The sequence below is a fragment of the Phocoena sinus genome, chromosome 2 (genome assembly GCF_008692025.1).
Source record: "Phocoena sinus isolate mPhoSin1 chromosome 2, mPhoSin1.pri, whole genome shotgun sequence".
Taxonomy (NCBI): Eukaryota; Metazoa; Chordata; class Mammalia; order Artiodactyla; family Phocoenidae; genus Phocoena; species Phocoena sinus.
The window spans coordinates 71,342,426-71,362,689 of NC_045764.1; the positions used below are offsets into that span (position 1 = coordinate 71,342,426).

Genomic DNA, 20,264 nt, shown 5'->3' on the forward strand with positions numbered 1-20,264 from the left:
ACAACAAAATTTACCATTTCAAATGAACAGTTTTGACAAATTTTGACCAATGTGTGATCATGAAGCTGCCACCACAATCATGATATTTTTCATTTTCATTTTCATCATCCCCAGAAAGTTCTGCTATACCTCTTTGCAGCAGTTAATCCACTCTCCCTATTCCCTAGCCACTGGCAACCACTGATCTGTTTTCTATCATTATAGTGTTGCTTCTCCTAGAAGTGTATAGATACGGAAGCATAGTTATATACTTTTTTGTGACTGGCTTCTTTAATTTAGTGTAATTCTTTTGAGATTCATTTGCGTTGTGGCTTGTACCAGTAGTTCATTCCTTTTTATTACTGAGTGGTATGCCATTGTATTAATATACTATAATTTGTCAATCCATTCATCAGTTGATGGACATTTGAAATTCCAGTTTTAAGCTATTATGAATAAAGCTGCTATGAACATTCACGTACAGGTTTTTATGTGGTCATGTGTTTTCCTTTTTCTGGAAAAATACCTAAGGAGTGGAATTGCTGCGTATATAGTAAATACAGTATATGTTTAGTTTTATAATAAACTGCCATTTTCCACTTTACATTCCCACTACCAGTTTATTAGAGTTTTAGTTGCTTCACATCCTCACAAATACTTTGTACTGTCTGTTTCTTTGAATTTAGCCATTTTAATGGGTTTGTAATAGTATTTCATTTGTAGTTTTAATTTGCATTTCTCTAATGACTAATGTTGGTGGGCATCTTTTTATATGCTTGTTTGGCCATTTATGTATCTTTGGTGAAATGTCTATTCAAATATTTTGTCCATTTAAAAAAATTGTGTTTTCTTACTACTGAGTTGAAAGGGTTCTTCTTACATATTTTTGATACTAGTCCTTTGTTGGATATGTATTTTGCAAATAGTTTAAATTTGAGGCTTGCTTTTTCATTTTCTTAGCAGTGCTTTTTGAACAGATGTTTTTAATTTTGATGAAGTCTAATGTGTCGATTTTTTGAGTCCTATTTAAGAAGTCTTTGCTTAATCCAGGGTTGCTAAGATTTTTTCCTGTTTTCTTCTAGAGATTTTTGTAGTTTTAGCTCTTACATTTAGGTCTATGAGCCAATTTGAGTTGATTTTTGTACATGGTATGAAATTAGGGTTGAGGTTCATTTTTTTCCATGTGCATATCCAGTTGATCCAGCACCCTTTGTTGAAGATTATCCTTTCCCCATTAAACTATCTTGGCACCTTAGTTAAAAATCAATTGCCCATGTATCTGTGGGCCTATTCTGGACTTTCAGTTCTGTTCTGTTTATCTTTATGATAGTAGATGTCTTGATTACTGTAGCCTTATAATAAGCCTAAAAGTCAGATAATGGAAATTTTATGACTTTGTTCTCTATCAAAATTATTTTGCTCTTGGGCTTCCCTGGTGGCGCAGTGGTTGAGAATCTGCCTGCCAATGCAGGGGGCACGGGTTCGAGCCCTGGCTTGGGAGGATCCCACATGCCACGGAGCAACTAGGCCCGTGAGCCACAACTACTGAGCCTGCGTGTCTTGGAGCCTGTGTGTCTTGGAGCCTGTGCTCCGCAACAAGAGAGGCCGCAATAGTGAGAGGCCCGCGCACCGCGATGAAGAGTGGCCCCTGCACCGCGATGAAGAGTGGGTCCCGCTTGCCACAACTAGAGAAAGCCCTCGCACAGAAACGAAGACCCAACACAGCAAAAATAAATAAGTAAATCCTACCCCCAACATCTTCTTAAAAAAAGAAGATGCTCTTCTCAGTCCTTTGCATTTCTGTCCTGCACATTTATGATGAGGACTATGAAAAGTATTTTGTTGTTGTTGTAACCTGTTTGGGATCATTTAAGGATCTGGACAGAGTGGCTAGGAGAAACAGATTTTATCTTAGCAATAAAGAAATAACTGAATTGGCAATTGATACATTGAAAGCTTCTGAGATTTTTATTTTTAGAAATTTAGTGATACAGAACATGTGAAACCATCATGATAGTGATAAGCAGCACGATTTAGTGGTTGAGGTTGGATGTCAGACTGCTCTGGTTTGAATCCTTACTCTATCAATTACTGGCAGTGTGACCTTGGGTAACTACTTAGCCTCACTGTGCCTCCATTTCCTTTCCTTGCAAATGGGAATAATAATAGTACCTATTTCTTAGAGTTGTTCTGAGATTATATAAGATAATACATCGAAAGGGTGCACAGTGCCTGCCACGTAGAAAATGCTCAATGAATGTTAGAGGCTATTATTGTTCTGTTCACCTAGAGAATGTTAGAAAGCTTCAAAATTTGATAAATTCACTTGTAGGCACCATTAAGTCTACCTCTGTGCTCAAAACCGTCAGCTTCCCTCATTTATGTTTTAGAAAGATAGGTAGTGCTGTTCGGTTTTTTTTCAGTCCTTTGGTAGTTTTTCGAACCCCACTTTTCATTGGTGACTTTAGTAGTTTGTGTATATAATTAAATTTGGATTTGTTCATTGGACCATGAGTGGAAAAAAGAACAATTGGCCTTTTTTTGTTTTGAACAAAGTATTGTTTTATTAAAAAATTTTTTTTATTAGTTATCTATTTTATACATATTAGTGTATATATGTCAATCCCACTCTACCAATTCATCCCACACCCACTACCCCCGCTTTCTCCCCTTGGTGTACCTACGTTTGTTCTCTACATCTGTGTCTCTATTTCTGCCTTGCAAACCAGTTCATCTGTACCATTTTTCTGGATTCCACATATATGTGTTAATATACAATATTTGTTTTTCTCTTTCTGACTTACTTCACTCTGTATGACAGTCTCTAGGTCCATCCGTGACTCTACGAATAACCCAATTTTGTGATGTTGGCCTTGTAGAATGAATTTGGGAGTGTTCCTTCCTCCGCAGTTTTTTGGAAGAGTTTGAGAAGGATGGGTGTTAACTCTTCTGTAAATGTTTGATAGAATTCACCTGTGAAGCCATCTGGTCCTAGACTTTTGTTTGTTGGAAGATTTTCAATCAGAGTTTCAATTTCATTATTTGTGATTGGTCTGTTCATACTTTCTATTTCTTCCTGGTTCAGTCTTGGAAGTTTATACCTTTCTAAGAATTTGCCCATTCTACCAGGTTGTCCTTTTTTTTTTTTTTTTTTTGTGGTACGTGGGCCTCTCACTGTTGTGGCCTCTCCCATTGCGGAGCGCAGGCTCAGCGGCCATGGCTCACGGGCCCAGCCGCTCCGATCTTCCCAGACCGGGGCACGAACCCGTGTCCCCTGCATCGGCAGGCGGACTCTCAACCACTGCGCCACCAGGGAAGCCCCAGATTGTCCATTTTATTGGCATATAGTTGCTTATAGTAGTCTCTTATGATGCTTTGTATTTCTGTGGTGTCCATTGTAAATTCTCCTTTTTCATTTCTGATTATATTGATTTGAGTCCTCTTCCTCCTTTTTTCTTGATGAGTCTGGCTAAAGGTTTGTCACTTTTGTTTATCTTCTCAAAGAACCAGATTTTAGTTTTATTGATCTTTGCTGTTGTTTTCTTTGGTTCTATTTCATTTATTTCTGCTCTGATCTTTATGATCTCTTTTCTTCTACTAACTTCGGGTTTTGTTTGTTCTTCTTTCTTTGGTTCCTTTAGATGTAACGTTAGATTGTTTATTTGAGGTTTTTCCTGTTTATTGAGGTAGGATTGTATTGCTATAAACTTGCCTCTTAGAACTACTTTTGCTACATCCCATAGGTTTTGGATTGTCATGTTTTTGTTGTCATTTTTTTCTAGGTGTTTTTTGATTTCCTCTTTGATTTCTTCAGTGATCTCTTGGTTATTTAATAGTGTATTGTTTAGCCTCCATGTGTTTGTGTTTTATACGTTTTATTTCCTGTAATTTATTTCTAATCTCATAACGTTGTGGTCGGAAAAGCTGCTTGATAACGATTTCAATTTTCTTTTATTTACTGAGGCTTGATTTGTGACCCAAGATGTGATCTATCCTGGAGAATGTTCCATGTGCACTTCAGAAGAAAGTGTAATCTGTTGTTTTCTAATGGAATGTCCTATAAATATCAATTAAATCTATCTGGTCTATTGTGTCATTTAAAGCTTGTGTTTCCTTATTAATTTTCTGTTTGGATCGTCTGTCCATTGGTGTAAGTGAGATGTTAAAGTCCCCCACTCTTATTGTGTTACTGTCGATTTCCTCTTTTATAGCTGTTAGCAGTTGCCTTATGTATTGTGGTGCTCCTGTGTTGGGTGCATATATATTTATAATTGTTATGTCTTCTTGGATTGATCCCCTGATCATTATGTAGTGTCCTTCCTTGTCTCTTGTAACATTCTTTATTTTAAAGTCTATTTTATCTGATATGAGTATTGCTACTCCAGCTTTCTTCTGATTTCCATTTGCATGGAATATCTTTTTCCATTCCCTCACTTTCAGTCTGTATGTGTCCCTAGGTCTGAAGTGGGTCTCTTGTAGACAGCATATATATGGTTCTTGTTTTTGTATCCATTCAGCCAGTCTGTGTCTTTTGGTTGGAGTGTTTAATCCATTCACATTTAAGGTAATTACTGATATGTATGTTCCTATTGCCATTTTCTTAATTGTTTTGGGTTTGTTTTTGTAGGTCTTTTTCTTCTCTTGTGTTTCCCACTTAGAGAAGTTCCTTCAGCATTTGTTGTAGAGCTGGTTTGGTGGTGCTGAATTCTCTTAGCTTTTGCTTGTTTGTAAAGTCTTTGATTTCTCCGTCATATCCGAATGAGATCCTTGCTGGGCAGAGTATTCTTGGTTGTAGGTTCTTCCCTTTCATCAGTTTAAATATATAGTGCCACTCCCTTATGGCTTGCAGAGTTTCTGTTGAGAAATCAGCTGTTAACCTTGTGGGAGTTCCCTCGTATGCTGTCCTTTTTCTCTTGTTGCTTTTAATAATTTTTCTTTGTCTTTAATTTTTGTCAATTTGATTACTGTGTGTCTTGGCGTGTTTCTCCTTGGGTTTATCCTGCATGGGACTCTCTGTGCTTCCTGGACTTGGGTGGCTATCTCCTTTCCCATGTTAGGGAAGTTTTTGACTATAATCTCTTCAGATATTTTCTTGGGTCCTTTCTCTGTCTTCTTGCCTTCTAGGAGCCCTATAATGCAAATGTTGGTGTGTTTAATGGTGTCCCAGAGGTCTCTTAGGCTGTCTTCGTTTCTTTTCATTCTTTTCTTTTTATTCTGTTCCACGGCAGTGATTTCCACCATTCTATCTTCCAGGTCACTTATCCGTTCTTCTGCCTCAGTTATTCTGCTACTGATTCCTTCTAGTGTATTTTTCATTTCAGTTATTGTATTGTTCATAGCTGTTTGTTTGTTCTTTAATTCTTCTAGGTCTTTGATAAACATTTCTTGCATCTTCTCCATCTTTGCCTTCATTCTTTTTCTGAGGTCCTGGATTGTCTTCACTATCATTATTCTGAATTATTTTTCTGGATGGTTGCCTGTCTCTACTTCATTTAGTTGTTTTTCGGGGGTTTTATCTTGTTCCTTCATTTGCGACATAGCCTTTTCATTTTGTCTAACTTTCTGTGATTGTGGTTTTCATTCTGCAGGCTGCAAGATTGTAGTTCTTGCTTCTGCTGTCTGCCGTCTGGTGGATGAGGCTATATGTAAGAGGCTTGTGCAAGGTTCCTGTTGGGAGGGAGTGGTGTTGGGTAGAGCTGGGTGTTGCTCTGGTTGGCAGAGCTCAGTAAAACTTTAATCTGCATGTTGCTGAGGGGTGGGGTGAGTTCCCTGCCTGTTAGTTGTTTGGCCTGAGGCAACCCAGCACTGGAGTCTGCAGGCTCTTTGGTGGGGCTAATGGCGGTCTCTGGGAGGGCTCATGCCAATGATTACTTCTCAGAACTTCTGCTGCCAGTCTCCTTGTGCCTGCAGTGAGCCACAGCCACCCCCCCCCCCCACCCCGCCTCTACAGGAGACCCTCCAACACTAGCAGGTAGGTCTGGTTCACTGTCCAGGTAGGTCTGGGGTCACTGCTGCTTCCTCCTGGGTCCTGGTGTGCACACTACTTTGTGTGTGCCCTCCAAGACTGCAGTTTCTGGTTCCCCCAGTCCTGTTGAAGTCCTGCAATCAAATCCCTCTGGCCTTCAAAGTCTGGTTCCCTGGGGATTCCTCCTGTTGCTGGACCCCCATGTTGGGAAGCCTGAAGTGGGGCTCAGAACCTTCATTCCAGTGGACTTCTGTGGTATAATTGTTCTCCGCTTGTGAGTCACCCACCCAGCTGTTATGGGACTTGATTTTATCGTGATTGCGCCCCTCCTACCATCCATTGCAGCTTCTCCTTTGTCTTTGAATGTGGCGTATCTTTTTTGGTGAGTTCCGGTGTCTTCCTTTTGATGATTGTTCAGCAGTTAGTTGTGATTAACAATTGGCTTTTAGTGGTATAAATCATCACTGTAAATTAAAACAAAACAAAACAAGACGACAGCAGTTTTCTTTTTTCTTCCGTGCCAGTGTTTAGCTGGTTCATCAGGATTGTGAATTGGTTGTTCTTGAATACAAGTAAAAACCCATTCGTTTTATTCAATTTTGTCTATAGTTCTTTACTTGCTTAATAAGCATGTCTGCTTCCTGGTTTATTTGCCTAGTTCTGATTATTGATGTAGCAAAACAATTTGTCAGCAAACTCAGCAAGTCCTTTCGTTTTCTAAGTGTACTTACTTTCTAAATAGGGATAATAACAAAAAAAGCTTTTTCCTTTTTAATCAGCTGTTTACTTTTTTTTTTTTTTTTTTTTCTTTTGCGGTACGCGGGCCTCTCACTGCTGTGGCCTCTCCCGTTGCGGAGCACAGGCTCCGGACGCGCAGGCTCAGCGGCCATGGCTCACGGGCCCCGCCGCTCCGCGGCATGTGGGATATTCCCAGACCAGGGCACAAACCCGTGTCCCCTGCATCGGCAGGTGGACTCTCAACCACTGCGCCACCAGGGAAGCCCAGCTGTTTACTTTTGTGCAGCTAAACATTGATAATTTGTGTGCTTTAATGAGTTAGAGTGCCAAAATCAGTGTCAGCGTAATGAAGCCCTGGAGAAAGGAAGTACTTGCGGCCGGGGTGGGGAGAGCTGGATCACAGTGTGTGCACTTCATTTTCAGTTGCAGAACTTTGCAAATGGGCTGTCCTTCCTGCACTTCCAGAAATGCTCTTGATAAGTATCTTTATTGATGTCTTTCTTACATGAATCTCTAAATTCATAAATTTAGAGCTTCATAAATTTATTTTTAGCTGTGCGTGTGGCAGAGGGGTGGTGGGGAACAACAAGTTCAGTTTTATTTATTTATTTAGGCTGTGCCACGTGGCTTGTGGGATCTTAGTTCCTGGACCAGGGATTGAACCCAGGCCCTCAGCAGTGAAAGTGTGGAGTCGTAAACAGTGGACCACCAGGGAATTCCTGACAAGTTCAGTTTTAAACATACTGAGTTTAAGAGTCCTTCCTTTAAAATTCCTTTCAATTTAAGATTGAAGATCGGAATGGTTATATCATTTTAGCAGTGGATGTTCAGGTCTGGAGTTCAGGAGGGAGACATTTGGACTGAATCATTAGTATATGAGAGGTAGGTGAAAGCCTTGGGAGTAGCTGGAACTACTCCAGAAATGTATGTACGGTGAGAGGAGGAGACAGAAATGGATGGAAGACAGAATCCATGGTGTCTGTCCCCTGTGGTACCACCCCACTTGGAATCATTTCTTTTAAAGTGCTTCCATTATATCAGTTCAGAGTAAGATAATATCTGGGTTTAAATTAGATTCTTTGTAAATAATGAACCACAGACCCAGATTGCTTAGCTCAATTCAGCAAATATTTCTTGAGGTCTCTTTATGTGCTAAACATTAGGAATATAAGCAAAATCAACTCTGTCTTTGCCCTCATGGACCTTATAGACCAATATGAGAGGACACTAAGCAAATTATCACATAAATAGTACATAAGGGCTTCCCTGGTGGCGCAGTGGTTGAGAATCCGCCTGCCAATGCAGGGGACACAGGTTCGTGCCCCGGTCCGGGAAGATCCCACGTGCCGCGGAGCGGCTGGGCCCGTGAGCCATGGCCACTGAGCCTGCGTGTCCGGAGCCTGTGCTCCGCAACGGGAGAGGCCACAACAGTGAAAGGCCCGCGTACCGCAAAAAAAAAAAAAAAAAGTACATAATTGCAAACTGTGCAGAATGCTGTGAAGGTAAAGTACTGGGTGTTGTGTGAGCATTTTAAAAGAGGGACCTGATCTCATATGGGTACATTCAGGGATAGTTTCCCTTGGAAGTGACATTTAATTCAATTAGCAATTATTGAGTACATATGGTGTGGCTAGAGAAGGGAGAGCAAGGGTGAGAGGTCAATTCAGATTGCTTCTGAAAAAATTTTAACTTTAAAAATAGATTTTATTGGGACTTCCCGGGTGGTCCAGTGGTTAAGACTCCACACTTCCACTCAAGGGGGCGTGAGTACAATCCCTAGTCGGGGAACTAAATTCCCACATGCCACACGGCGTGGCCAAAAAATTTAAAAAAAATAGAAAAGACTTTATTAACTTTTTATTATAGAAAAATATTAAACATATACATAAACAGAGAGAATATTTCCCAACATGCATTTCAACAGTTATCAGTTCGTGGCCACTTTATTTCATTTCGACCCTCTGACTGTTTTCACTCATTAACACTTCTGACACCAGATGTGTGGATTCTTTCCTCACACTAACCAATCCTCTAACTCTCTAGACGCTGTATGTCCTCCAATTTAACTCAATTCTGATACTAACTATCTGGAATTAGCAAAGACTCCATAGATTAAGGGCTCAGTCCCACAGATCTGTCCCCACTTCAGATGCCTGTTGCAAGTCCCAGGTTGCCAGCTATACTTACGATCAACTCACTATAAATTGGGTGTTCCCAATACCTCCTCGCCAGGTTTGATAATTTGCTAGAATGGCTCACAAAGCTCAAGAAAACACTTTACTTGCATTTACTGACTTATAAAGGATACAACTCAGGAGCAACCAAATGGAAGAGATGATTAGGGCAAGGTATTTGTAGGGGGCAGGGGGTGGAGGTGGCTGGAGGGTGGTGTGAAGAGCTTCCATGCCTTCCTTGAGCATATTGGAAGCTCTCCAAACTGTCATTCAAGGGTTTTTATGGAGGTTTCATTAATTCAGCATCATTGATTAAAGCATTGGCCCATTGGTGATTTAACTCAATCTCCACCCTCTCTCCCCTCCTGGGAGGTGGGGTTTGGGGGCTGAAAGTTCCAACTCTAATGATGGCTTCGATTTCTGAGGACCTTCCCTGATCCTGAAACTTATCTAGGGGCCCCCAGTCACCAGTCATCTAGTAAGCATGCAAAAGATACTTATCACTCCAGTGATTCCAAGGGTTTTAGGAGCTCTGTGCCTGAACTGGACAAAGATCAAATATCTGTCTCCTGTCATACCACATGCTTCGATCCACTTTCCTTGCCCCTTGTATTATTTTGAAGCAAATCTCAGATGACATATTCCAAAGGATTTTAAAGCAGGGGAGGGACACAATCAGGTTTGTTTTTTAAAGCACTACTCTGGCTAGGGAGGCAAAGGAGGATTAAGAGATTATTTTGGTGGTCCAGATGAGAGATGGTTGTAACTTAGATGAGGGTTGTGGCAGTGAAAATGGAGATATCTGGATAGATGCGAGAGCTTTTTAGGGGGTGATACACAAGTGCAAAACTATGCATGCTAGGATATGTGAAAATTCCAAGATAAAAAAGGGTAAATCTTGCCTACAATAGGAGAAACAAACCATCCACGAAGTAGCATGAATTAGCTGGTGTTGTGGGAAAAGGTAGGACATTCTTAATGTTTTTCTTTGATGAGTTTTGTACAACCCAACACACACTTTATTGACTGTAGTACTACATTACTAGTTATCCTTGATACATTCTGGTTTCCTAAACTATGGATGGCCAATTCCTCCTGGAACCTCCTGCTTCTTTGTATTACTTGCATAGCTTTACTCTGAAGGTACTCCCAGACCAAGGATGACCAATTTCTTTGTTCTCTTAATAACGGTGAAGCAGACTTTTTGCCTTTCTGAGCTATTGGTCTGGGCCTTGGTTTCACACCATCCTTCCCCCCACCCACCCCCCATGCAATGTGCCTTTTACTTTTTTCAAAAAAAAAAATTATGTATTTGGTAAGATACATATAACATCATATTTACCATCTTAACCATTTTTTTGTTGTCTTTTTTTTGTTTTGTTTTGTTTTGCGGTACGCGGGCCCCTCACTGTTGTGGCCTCTTCCGTTGCGGAGCACAGGCTCTGGACACGCAGGCTCAGCGGCCATGGCTCAGGGGCCAAGCCGCTCCGCGACATGTGGGATCTTCCCGGACCAGGGCACGAACCCATGTCCCCTGCATCGGCAGGTGGACTCTCAACCACTGCGCTACCAGGGAAGCCCTTAACCGTTTTTAAGTGTACAGTTCAGTGGTATTAAATACATTCATGATGTACAACTACCATTGTTGTCCATCTCTGTAACTATTTTTATCTTGTAAAAACTGAAACTATTCTCATTAAGCAATAACTACTTATCCCCCTTCCTCCAAGCCCCTGGCAACCACCATTCTATTTTCTGTCTCTATGATTTTGACTATATACTCTTAAGTACATCGTATGAGTGGAATCATGTAGTATTTGTCATTTTGTGACTGGATTATTTCACTTAGCATAACATCCTCAAGGTTCATTCATGTTGTAGTATGTGTCAGAATTTCCTTCCTTTTTAAGGCTGAATAATATCCCGTTGTATGGTTAATACCATGTTTTATTTGTCCATTCATCTGTTGATGGATATTTGGGTTGCTTTTGTCTTTTAGCTTTTGTGAATAATGATGCTATGAACATGTGTTTACAAGTATCTCTTAAGACCCTGCTTTCAATTCTTTTGGGTATAAACCCAGAAATGGAATTGCTGAATCATATGGTAATTTTGTTTGTAAATTTTTGAGGAATGCCATACTGTTTTCCACAGCCCCTGTACCATTTTACACTCCTGCCAACAGTGCACAAGGGTGCCAGTTTCTCCACATCTTTGCCAACATTTTTTTTCTGGTAAGCTATCCTAATGGATGTGAGGTGGTATCTCATTGTAGTTTTGATTTGCCTTTCTCTAATGATTAGTGATGTTGACCTTCTTTTCATTTGCTTATTGTCCGTTTGTATATCTTCTTTGGAGGAATGTCTATTCAAGTCCTTTGCCCATTTTGAATTGGGTTGGTTTTTTGTTCTGTTTTTTTTTTTTTTTGCTTTTAAGAAGTTCTCTGTATATCTTGGCTGTTAATCCCTTATCAGATATATGATTTGCAGATATTTTTTTCCATTCTGTGGGTTGCCTTTTTACTCCATTACTACTGTCTTTTGATGCACAAAATTTTAAAATTTTCATGAAGTCAACTTTGTCTATTTTTTTTTGTTGTTGCCTGTGCCTCTGGTGTCATATCTAATAAATCAGTGCTAAATACAATGTCCTGAAGCTTTGCCCTATGTTTTCTTCTAAGAGTTTTCAATCTTACATTAGGTCTTTGATCCATTTTGAGTTAATTTTTATACATGGTGTGAGGAAAAGGTTCAGTTTCATTCTTTTGCTTGTGGATATTCAGTTTTCTGAGCACTCTTTGTTGAAAAGACTGTCCTTTTCCCATTGAATGTCTTGGAGCCCTTGTCAAAAATCATTTGACCATATATGTGAGGGTTTATTTCTGGGCTCTCTATTCTATTCCATTTTTCTATATGCCAGTACCACACTGTTTTGATTATTGTAGCTTTGTAACAGGTTTTTAAAAAATATTTATTTATTTATTTTTGGCTGTGTTGGGTCTTCATTGCTGCATGTGGGCTTTCTCTAGTTGCAGTGAGTGGGGGCTACTCTTTGTTTGGCTGCACGGGCTTCTCACTGCAGTGGCTTCTTTTGTTGTGGAGCACAGGCTCTAGGTGCGTGGGTTTCAGTAGTTGTGGCTCGTGGGCTCTAGAGTGCAGGCTCAGTAGTTGCGGCGCACGGGCTTAGTTGCTCCGCGGCACGTGACTTGAACTTGTGTCCCCTGCATTGGCAGGTGGATTTCCAACCACTGTGCCATGAGGGAAGCCCTGTCTTTGGTTTTAATAGATGAGTTTTGCTGATAGTGATGAGTAGATATGCTTAGTCTTGTTGCTGACCTTTTTTTCTGTTTTATCTTTAATACTTCTTTGCTTTCTTCATTTTCTGACCCTTTGTTATATGGTTTATGTTTCTTTCATTCATCTCTATCCTTGCATAATTTGGAAAAGTGTACGAATGTACCCAGATGGCTGGATAGCAATAATTATCCAGGAAAGGAAATTGGGGAATTCCATTCATAGTAGCCACAAAATCAAAAATACTCAAGAAACAGTTTATCAAGAAAGGCATAGGACTTATATGAAGAAAATCTAAAATCACACCGGATCAAAATAGAAAGACATACTATATTCTTAGGTGGACAAATTATCATAAAAATATCTATTTTCTGAAAATTAATATATATATTTAATGAAGTTCCAATTAGAACATGCTACCTTGGGAGAGGTAGCATGTAATTGAATGAAATAATCTTAAAGGTTAGGGACTTGCCTTACCAGCCATCAGAATATTTATAAAAGCCACTGTAATCAAGTCACTGTTGGCATAAGAATGGACATGTGGACCAAAATAGAGAATTCAGAAATAGATCCTGGTAATGGAAAAAGAGTAAATTATTTTGTTGTTTAGGTCTTCTGTTTCCTTACATATTTTTGTCCACTTGATGTGTCTTGTACTGGGAATGGTATATTAAAGTCTCCCATTATTTGTGTGTTTCTGTCTGTGTTTCCTTGCACCCCCTGTACTTTTTGCTTTATAAAAGCTGTTGCTGTGCTGTTTATTTGACTGGTTTTAAAATGTCAATGCCAATCTAATTCTTTTACCTTTTTAAGTTATTTGATCTTTTTGCCTGGAGGTCTTGAGGGTTTTATCTAAATCCTTGAATTTACAAGGCCAATGTCTTAGAGTTGGTTGTTCTTGCTTAATTTCCCAGGTACCTTGTGAACCCTTATTGTATTGATTCAAAAATTTTTTTTTTCTATTTCTGGCAGGTTTTCTTGGCTAGTAGCTTTAAAATCAGCTCTTTGTTGCTTTTTTGTTTTACTTTTTCAGGTAATCCAGTAGTACAAATACTTGCCCGTCTTTGCTTGTCTTCTCTTTCCACTACTTTCACTGATTCGTGTGTGTGTGTGTGTGTGTGTGTGTGTGTGTATGTGTATGTGTGTGAGATTTTAATTCTCATAGTTGTTTCCCTGCTCCAGCCTTTAATTGCCCTTTGCTAACTTTTTATTTGAGTCTACCCTTGGACAGTTTATAATTCATTTTTCATTTCTGAGAATTTTGTCTTTTTCTTCCGTTTCTTTCTTGAGTTCAGTCAACTCTTCTCCTTTTTTTCCCCTTTCTTCCTTCCCTGTTCCTTCCCTTTTCAAAAACTTTAAAAACTTTATTTATTTAATTATTTATGTGGCCTTTTTCTGCTTTTAGTTTTTGAATTTCTGATTCAAGGTTTTTTTATCCTCAAATGTTTGTGTGTTTAATTTTGCTTGGATTGTTAACTTTTATTTTCTTATGCTTTCTTGTTATCAGGACGATTTCCATCAGTTGATATATGTGAACTTTACTGATTTTCTGCAGTAGTTCTCTGTGGACTTTTTTCTTGTTCATTTTTATGGTATTGGGTTTTTAAAATAATATTCCTAATTTAATGGCACCCTCTTCTGTCTATATAGCAAAGTCCAAGTACTTCAAAGGATTTTTTTTTTTTTTTGGAGCTTTGTTTCTTTTGCTTGAGAGAAGCTTTGTTATATCTCCAATTTTATAGTTCTCTTTTGTCTTGCAGAACCCTAAATATTCCCCCCTCCTTTTTTTCTTTTACCCTTTACCACCCAGTTGCCAAAGAATGCTTCTCTCTTCTTTTTTGTCTTTTTTCTCCTCTGCATTTCAAGGAATACTCATATAAATCATACCTGTCTTTTAAAATTGTACCTGCTTCTTTAAATCATGCCTGACTCTTTAAATTAAATGTACTTTGAAATCTCTTCCTTGTAGTCTGTGCTCTGATCTGCCTGGACATTTGTTCAGTATTTTCAGATTTAGTGTGGATTTAATCTTTCTGGCAGTCATTCCAAATCACCTTTAGGCTCCTTCACTATCCTTCCTCTTCTCTCTTCTCTACAGATTTTCTTAGTCTGCTTCTGCTTGCAAAAAACCTTGTGGCTCTTGGAGCTGAGAGTGTGTGCACTGGGATTGATGATATTTCTTTTTTTACAGTTAATTTGCAGTTTTGTCATTCTATATCTTCAAATTATGCTGTGGGTGCGGTTTTATGTAGAATTTATTTTTCCTTATTGTTTGGGAAGAAATTTGGGGAGATAATCATGCAGCTGCCATTGTCCTCAGCTGTCTTGGAAGTCTTGGATGACTTAAATGGTGGTGGCATAATTAGCTATCCACCTGGAAACAATAAAATTGGAATCCAATTTTACACCATGCAGAACTTAATTAAAATTTCAGATGAATATAAAATTCATTTAAAGAGTCATGTGTAAAAAAATCAAAAATACTTCAAGAAAATCTAGGTGAATACCTGTATTATCTAGAGTTTATGTGTAAGGGCATGGGGATGTTGGGGTGCTCTTTTAACCAAGAATGGAAAGCAGGAGCCATAAAGAAAGGATGTGTATGTATGCGAAAGATAGATTTAGAAGAAATATTTGCAGTGCTGAGGACAATGATAAAATACAAAAACTTTTTACAAATTGACAAGAAAAATAACCCAGTAGAAAAATATGTGACTAGAAGGACATGAATAAGCATTTCCCAGAAGAGTGTGTCCAAATGACCAATATCCATGTGCTGTTCAGGTGTTAGTGATCAGGGAGATTGAAATTAGAATAACAACATATTCCTTTATAGCAGTCAAACTAGCAAAAATAAAAAGAGCAGAATTACCTCTGGCTTGCAGGGATGGAGGTAAGTAAGGTACTTTTATATCCTCTGCACAATGTTTAGTAAATACTTAGCCGAATGAAGTGGGAGGAGGCTTATGGTTTTATTTTCCCTCTCCCAAGTACATACTTTCCAAGTATCTATTGAAGTTAAATTAAGCATAGTAATCATAAGCTTGAAAAAGGAAGAAGTACCATTAGATTTTATATTTAGAATTTAACAGGGCATGTTTGGAAGTAGGAAACTCCTTTTAATTAGCCTGCAGTCTCTATCATTGGAGCTCTTTTTTTAAGAGCTACATATATCATGAAAATAAAATGCCCTTCATTATGTGAGGATCTTTATCTACCACCAACTGTTATGACTACCATTCTGGGAACTTGCTTGAAAAGCAGGAGTTAGTCCCAACTCTCCAGCAATATTTTATGATGAAAAATTTCAAACATACAGCAAAGTTGAAAGATTTAAAAATGAACAGGCATATATACTTCACCACTGAGATTCTGCCATTAATATTTTATTATACTTGTTTTATCACATATCAATCCATATGTATGTGTGTATGTATATACATATATATATCTTTATACACACACACACGTCAGTGCATCTTATTATTTGATGCATTTCAAAGTAAATTATACATATCAGTATACTTCCCCCTAAATATACTTCAGTATATGTATCAGCTGGAATTCAGTATTTATTGAGGTAAAATTTACATGCAGTGACATCTTAAATGTATATTCACTGAGTTTTGACAAATGTATAAGGCTTGGTAATCCAGCATTACCATCACTTCAGGAAGTTCCCTCGTGCCCTGCCCAACCTATTCATGCCCTGCCCAACCTATTCATGCCCTCACCTTCTAGAGGGGCAACTACTATTTAGCGTTAAGTCTTTCTGTGGAGATATGTTTTCTTCTGGGCGAATCTGTAGGAGAGGAATTGTTGAGTCATTGAGTAGGTATATATTTAGTTTTTTTTTTTTTTTTTTGCGGTACCTGGGCCTCTCACCGCTGCGGCCCCTCCCATTGCAGAGCACAGGCTCCGGACGCGCAGGCCCAGCCGCCACGGCTCACGGGCCCAGCCGCTCCACGGCATGTGGGATCCTCCCGGACCGGGGCACAAACCCGCGTCCCCTGCATCGGCAGGTGGACTCCCAACCACTGCGCCACCAGGGAAGCCCTATATTTAGTTTTATAAGAAGCTACCAGATGTCTTTCTAAGGTGGCTGTTCAATTTTACATTTCCACAAATGGTTTGTGAGAGTTCTGGTTGCCCTGCATCCTTGCTTAACATTTGGTATTGTCAGCCTTACTAATTTTAATCCTTCTGGGTGTGCATTAGTATCTCTTTGTGTTTTTAATTGGCATTTTTCTGATGAATAATGATGTTGAGCACTTTTTTTTGTGCTTATTAGCCATTGCCATATCTTTGGTGAAGTTTTGTTCACAACTTTTCTGACCATTTAAAAAATTAGGTTGTCTTTTTATTATTGAGTTGTAGGAGTTCTTAATGTATCTTGGATGATAGTCCTTTGCACGATATATGTCTTGTGAATATTTTATCCCAGCAAACTTAGTTTTTAAGTACTTTTTGTCAGCAAATACTTAACTGAGCACTTACTGTGTGCCAGAATACAGCAGTAAACAAAATATACAGAAACATTCCTGCCCTTTTGGAGTCACTGCAGCTCCTCAGTACAGTCAGGGAGACCAGTAAGAAAGCTTCTTCAGTGATCCAAGAGATGATGGCTTAGACCAGGGTTTCAGCAATGGGGGGGGGTGTGAGAACTGTTTGGATTCTGGCTATATTTTGAGAGTAGAGTTGACTAATTGAATTTGGAGTGTAAGAGAGGGAGGAGTCAATGATGACTCCCAAGGTTTTTAGCCAAAGGAAATAGAAGGATACAGTTGCCATTTATTGAAGTGAGGAGTTCTGCAGGAGGAACAGGTTTGGGTGGGTGTGGTGGAAATGTTGGATTAGGAATTCAGTTTTGAATATAAAGTTTGAGATGCCTATGAGGTGTGGAGAGGTCAAGTGGACAATTACATATATGAGTTTGGAATTCAGAGGAGAAGCCTGGAGATACAAATTTGGGGTCCATCATCATGTAGAACCCACTGTTAATACTGACAGTGGGACCAGAACCTGAAGAGAAAAGTTACATAAATCACTAATTTTTAAAATAAACTTTTTATTTTGGGATAATTTTAGACTATGTAAAAGTTGCAAAGATAGTACAGAGTTCCCGTATGCCCTGCAACCCATTGCTCCCTAATATTAATGTCTTAAATAACCATGGTACATTTATTGAAGCTAAAATACTAACATTGGTATGTTACTGTTAACTGAAGTCCAGACTTTGTGTTTCACCAGTTTGAAACCACTAATTGTAATATATGATGGAAGTTCAGAAACTTGACTCCTTTTTCTTTCTCCCTTTATAGAACTAATGGCTGAAGAGTAAATCAAAATGGCAACTATGGTTCCACCAGTGAAACTGAAATGGCTTGAACACCTCAACAGCTCCTGGATTACAGAGGACAGTGAATCTATTGCTACAAGAGAGGGGGTTGCTGTTCTATATTCTAAACTGGTCAGCAATAAGGAAGTAGTACCTTTGCCCCAACAAGTTTTGTGCCTCAAAGGACCCCAGTTGCCAGACTTTGAACGTGAGTCTCTTTCAAGTGATGAACAGGACCACTATTTGGATGCCCTTCTTAGCAGTCAACTAGCACTAGCGAAGATGGTATGTTCAGATTCCCCATTTGCTGGGGCACTTCGAAAACGATTGCTTGTACTCCAGCGTGTCTTCTATGCACTTTCTAATAAATACCATGATAAAGGCAAAGTGAAACAGCAGCAGCATTCTCCGGAGAGCAGCTCTGGTTCGGCAGATGTCCATTCTGTTAGTGAACGTCCCCGGTCAAGCACTGATGCACTTATAGAAATGGGTGTTCGAACTGGTCTAAGTTTATTATTTGCACTTCTGAGACAAAGTTGGATGATGCCTGTGTCGGGACCTGGTCTCAGTCTTTGCAATGACGTTATTCATACTGCAATTGAAGTCGTGAGCTCTTTGCCACCATTATCTTTAGCAAATGAAAGCAAGATTCCACCTATGGGCTTGGATTGCTTATCGCAAGTAACAACATTTCTTAAAGGAGTAACTATTCCCAATTCTGGAGCAGACACTTTAGGTCGTAGATTAGCTTCTGAGTTGCTGCTTGGTTTAGCTGCTCAGCGAGGTTCTTTGCGGTATCTCCTTGAATGGATAGAAATGGCCTTAGGGGCTTCAGCAGTTGTAAATTCCATGGAGAAAAGCAAACTACTATCAAGCCAGGAAGGGATGATCAGCTTTGACTGCTTTATGACTATATTAATGCAGATGAGACGTTCTTTGGTACGTATGATAAATCTCAACTTTAAAATTCTTATCTAACAATTTTGGGAAATGTCAACCCAACTTTTAATGAATTGATAGTAATAGCAAATGATTTGAGAATTCTACTGGTGATTGTTAGGTTAGTTAAATAATTTATATACTTTGAGTAAAGAAACTTTTATATGTGTTGATGTGAATATGTAATTCAAGGACAGGTTAGTTGTATAGTGTTAAGACCACTGGATCAGGAGTTAGGATTGTAGTTTAAGTTTTATGGCTTCCTCTGTGAACTTGGGAAATTCATCTAACTTCTCTGTGTTTTAGTAAACTCAAAAGTAAAATGAGGGGCCTTGGCTAGTAAGTGTGGAGACCTTTTGAAAAAAATCTCTAATTTCGTCCTTCTCCATTTTTATTAAACATTTACTATGTACTAAGTATTATTCTAGGCCCTAAGGATACAGCAGAGAAAAACAGAGTTTCTTGGAGCTAACAGCCTCGTAGGGGAATCAGACAATAAATATAAATTTTAGGTAGTGTTAAGTTCTAAGAATTAAAATAAGGGAGGGAAAGGGAATACAAAATGATGGGTTCAAGCAGAGATTGGGGAGGGGAAAGGTGTGGTATTTTAGTTAATGTGATCAGGGGAGTCTCTGAATTGGGACATTTGAGCAGAGACCTGAATGGAGGGGAGTAATGAACTGATTACTAGATCTGTAATGAATGTCTTGTTCATGAAGGAACTTAATTGCTTGACTATCATAAAAGGACTAACTTTAGATACCATATTAAAGAATAAACAGTAAAATATAGTGCAGTATGATCAATTTCAAGAATTTCTGAGATTGAAATTTAATGCTTTTGTGAAAACCAAGAATAAAAGTTTGAAATAACAGATGAACTGGTTTGCAGGGCAGAAATAGAGACACAGATGTAGAGAACAAATGTATGAACGCCAGGGGGGGAAAGTAGAGGGCTGGTGGTGGTGCAATGAACTGGGAGATTGGGATTGACATATGTATAAAATGGATAACTTACAAGAACCTACTGTTTAAAAAAAATAAATAAAATTAAATTTAAAAAAGAATACAAATTTGGAATATAAAGATTGAAACACTTATAAGTTGATTTAATTTCAATTGAGTTACATTGATCAGCGTTTTTGATATTCTTTATTACCAAATATCAATTAACAAATTTATAGTTTAAATAATTAAAAATGCCACTTGTAAATTATGTATGTATGTTTCATGACTCCCCCTCCCCCGCAAAAATGTGGAAAGCTGTTGGATTGACAGGAATGTTTCATAAAAAACAATTATGTTGAATTTATTTTCAAACCAGGGCATTTAAATTTTCACCTGGCTTACATTTTGTACTTGTGAACTGAATGGTAAATATTGGGTCATTTTATTACAAATAATCTTATTGTAAGCAAGTACTTGGAAATTTTAGATCATTAGATCTATGAAAATTTGAATTCCTTAATGTTAAATAAAATTTAGACTAGAAAAGCATGTGGTGCTTTGTTCAGAATCTGGAATGTTGACAAGGGCCGTATGATCTTTACCTGAAGTAGGAATCTAGAGCCAGAGATCTAAGCAATGATCTAAGTAAGAAAGGTTTGAAGTAACAGCTATGAAAGGCAATTAGGCCTCTTGTGGTTTCTTATTCAATATTTAAACTTATTCACTTGCATATGTGTTTTTCTCATTTTATTTTCCAATTCTTAATACTTTCTGGTAACATTCTCTAAATTTATACCGTTTTCAAATATGTGATGCCATTTGATGACCTAAAATAATGTATCTATTCATGGTCACATGTTAATATTTCTGTGAGGAGTTACTTAATTC

The 20,264-nt window shown here is 38.5% G+C and overlaps 1 protein-coding gene across 1 annotated transcript in view; it reads left to right on the plus strand.

Moving 5' to 3' along the window:
- HERC1 (HECT and RLD domain containing E3 ubiquitin protein ligase family member 1) overlaps positions 1–20,264 on the plus strand; it is a 216,611-nt gene that overhangs the window by 25,255 nt on the left and 171,092 nt on the right. The window contains 1 exon segment of the mRNA XM_032621703.1: positions 17,474–18,429. Coding sequence (XP_032477594.1) covers positions 17,500–18,429 — 930 coding nt within the window. The 5' untranslated portion in view covers positions 17,474–17,499.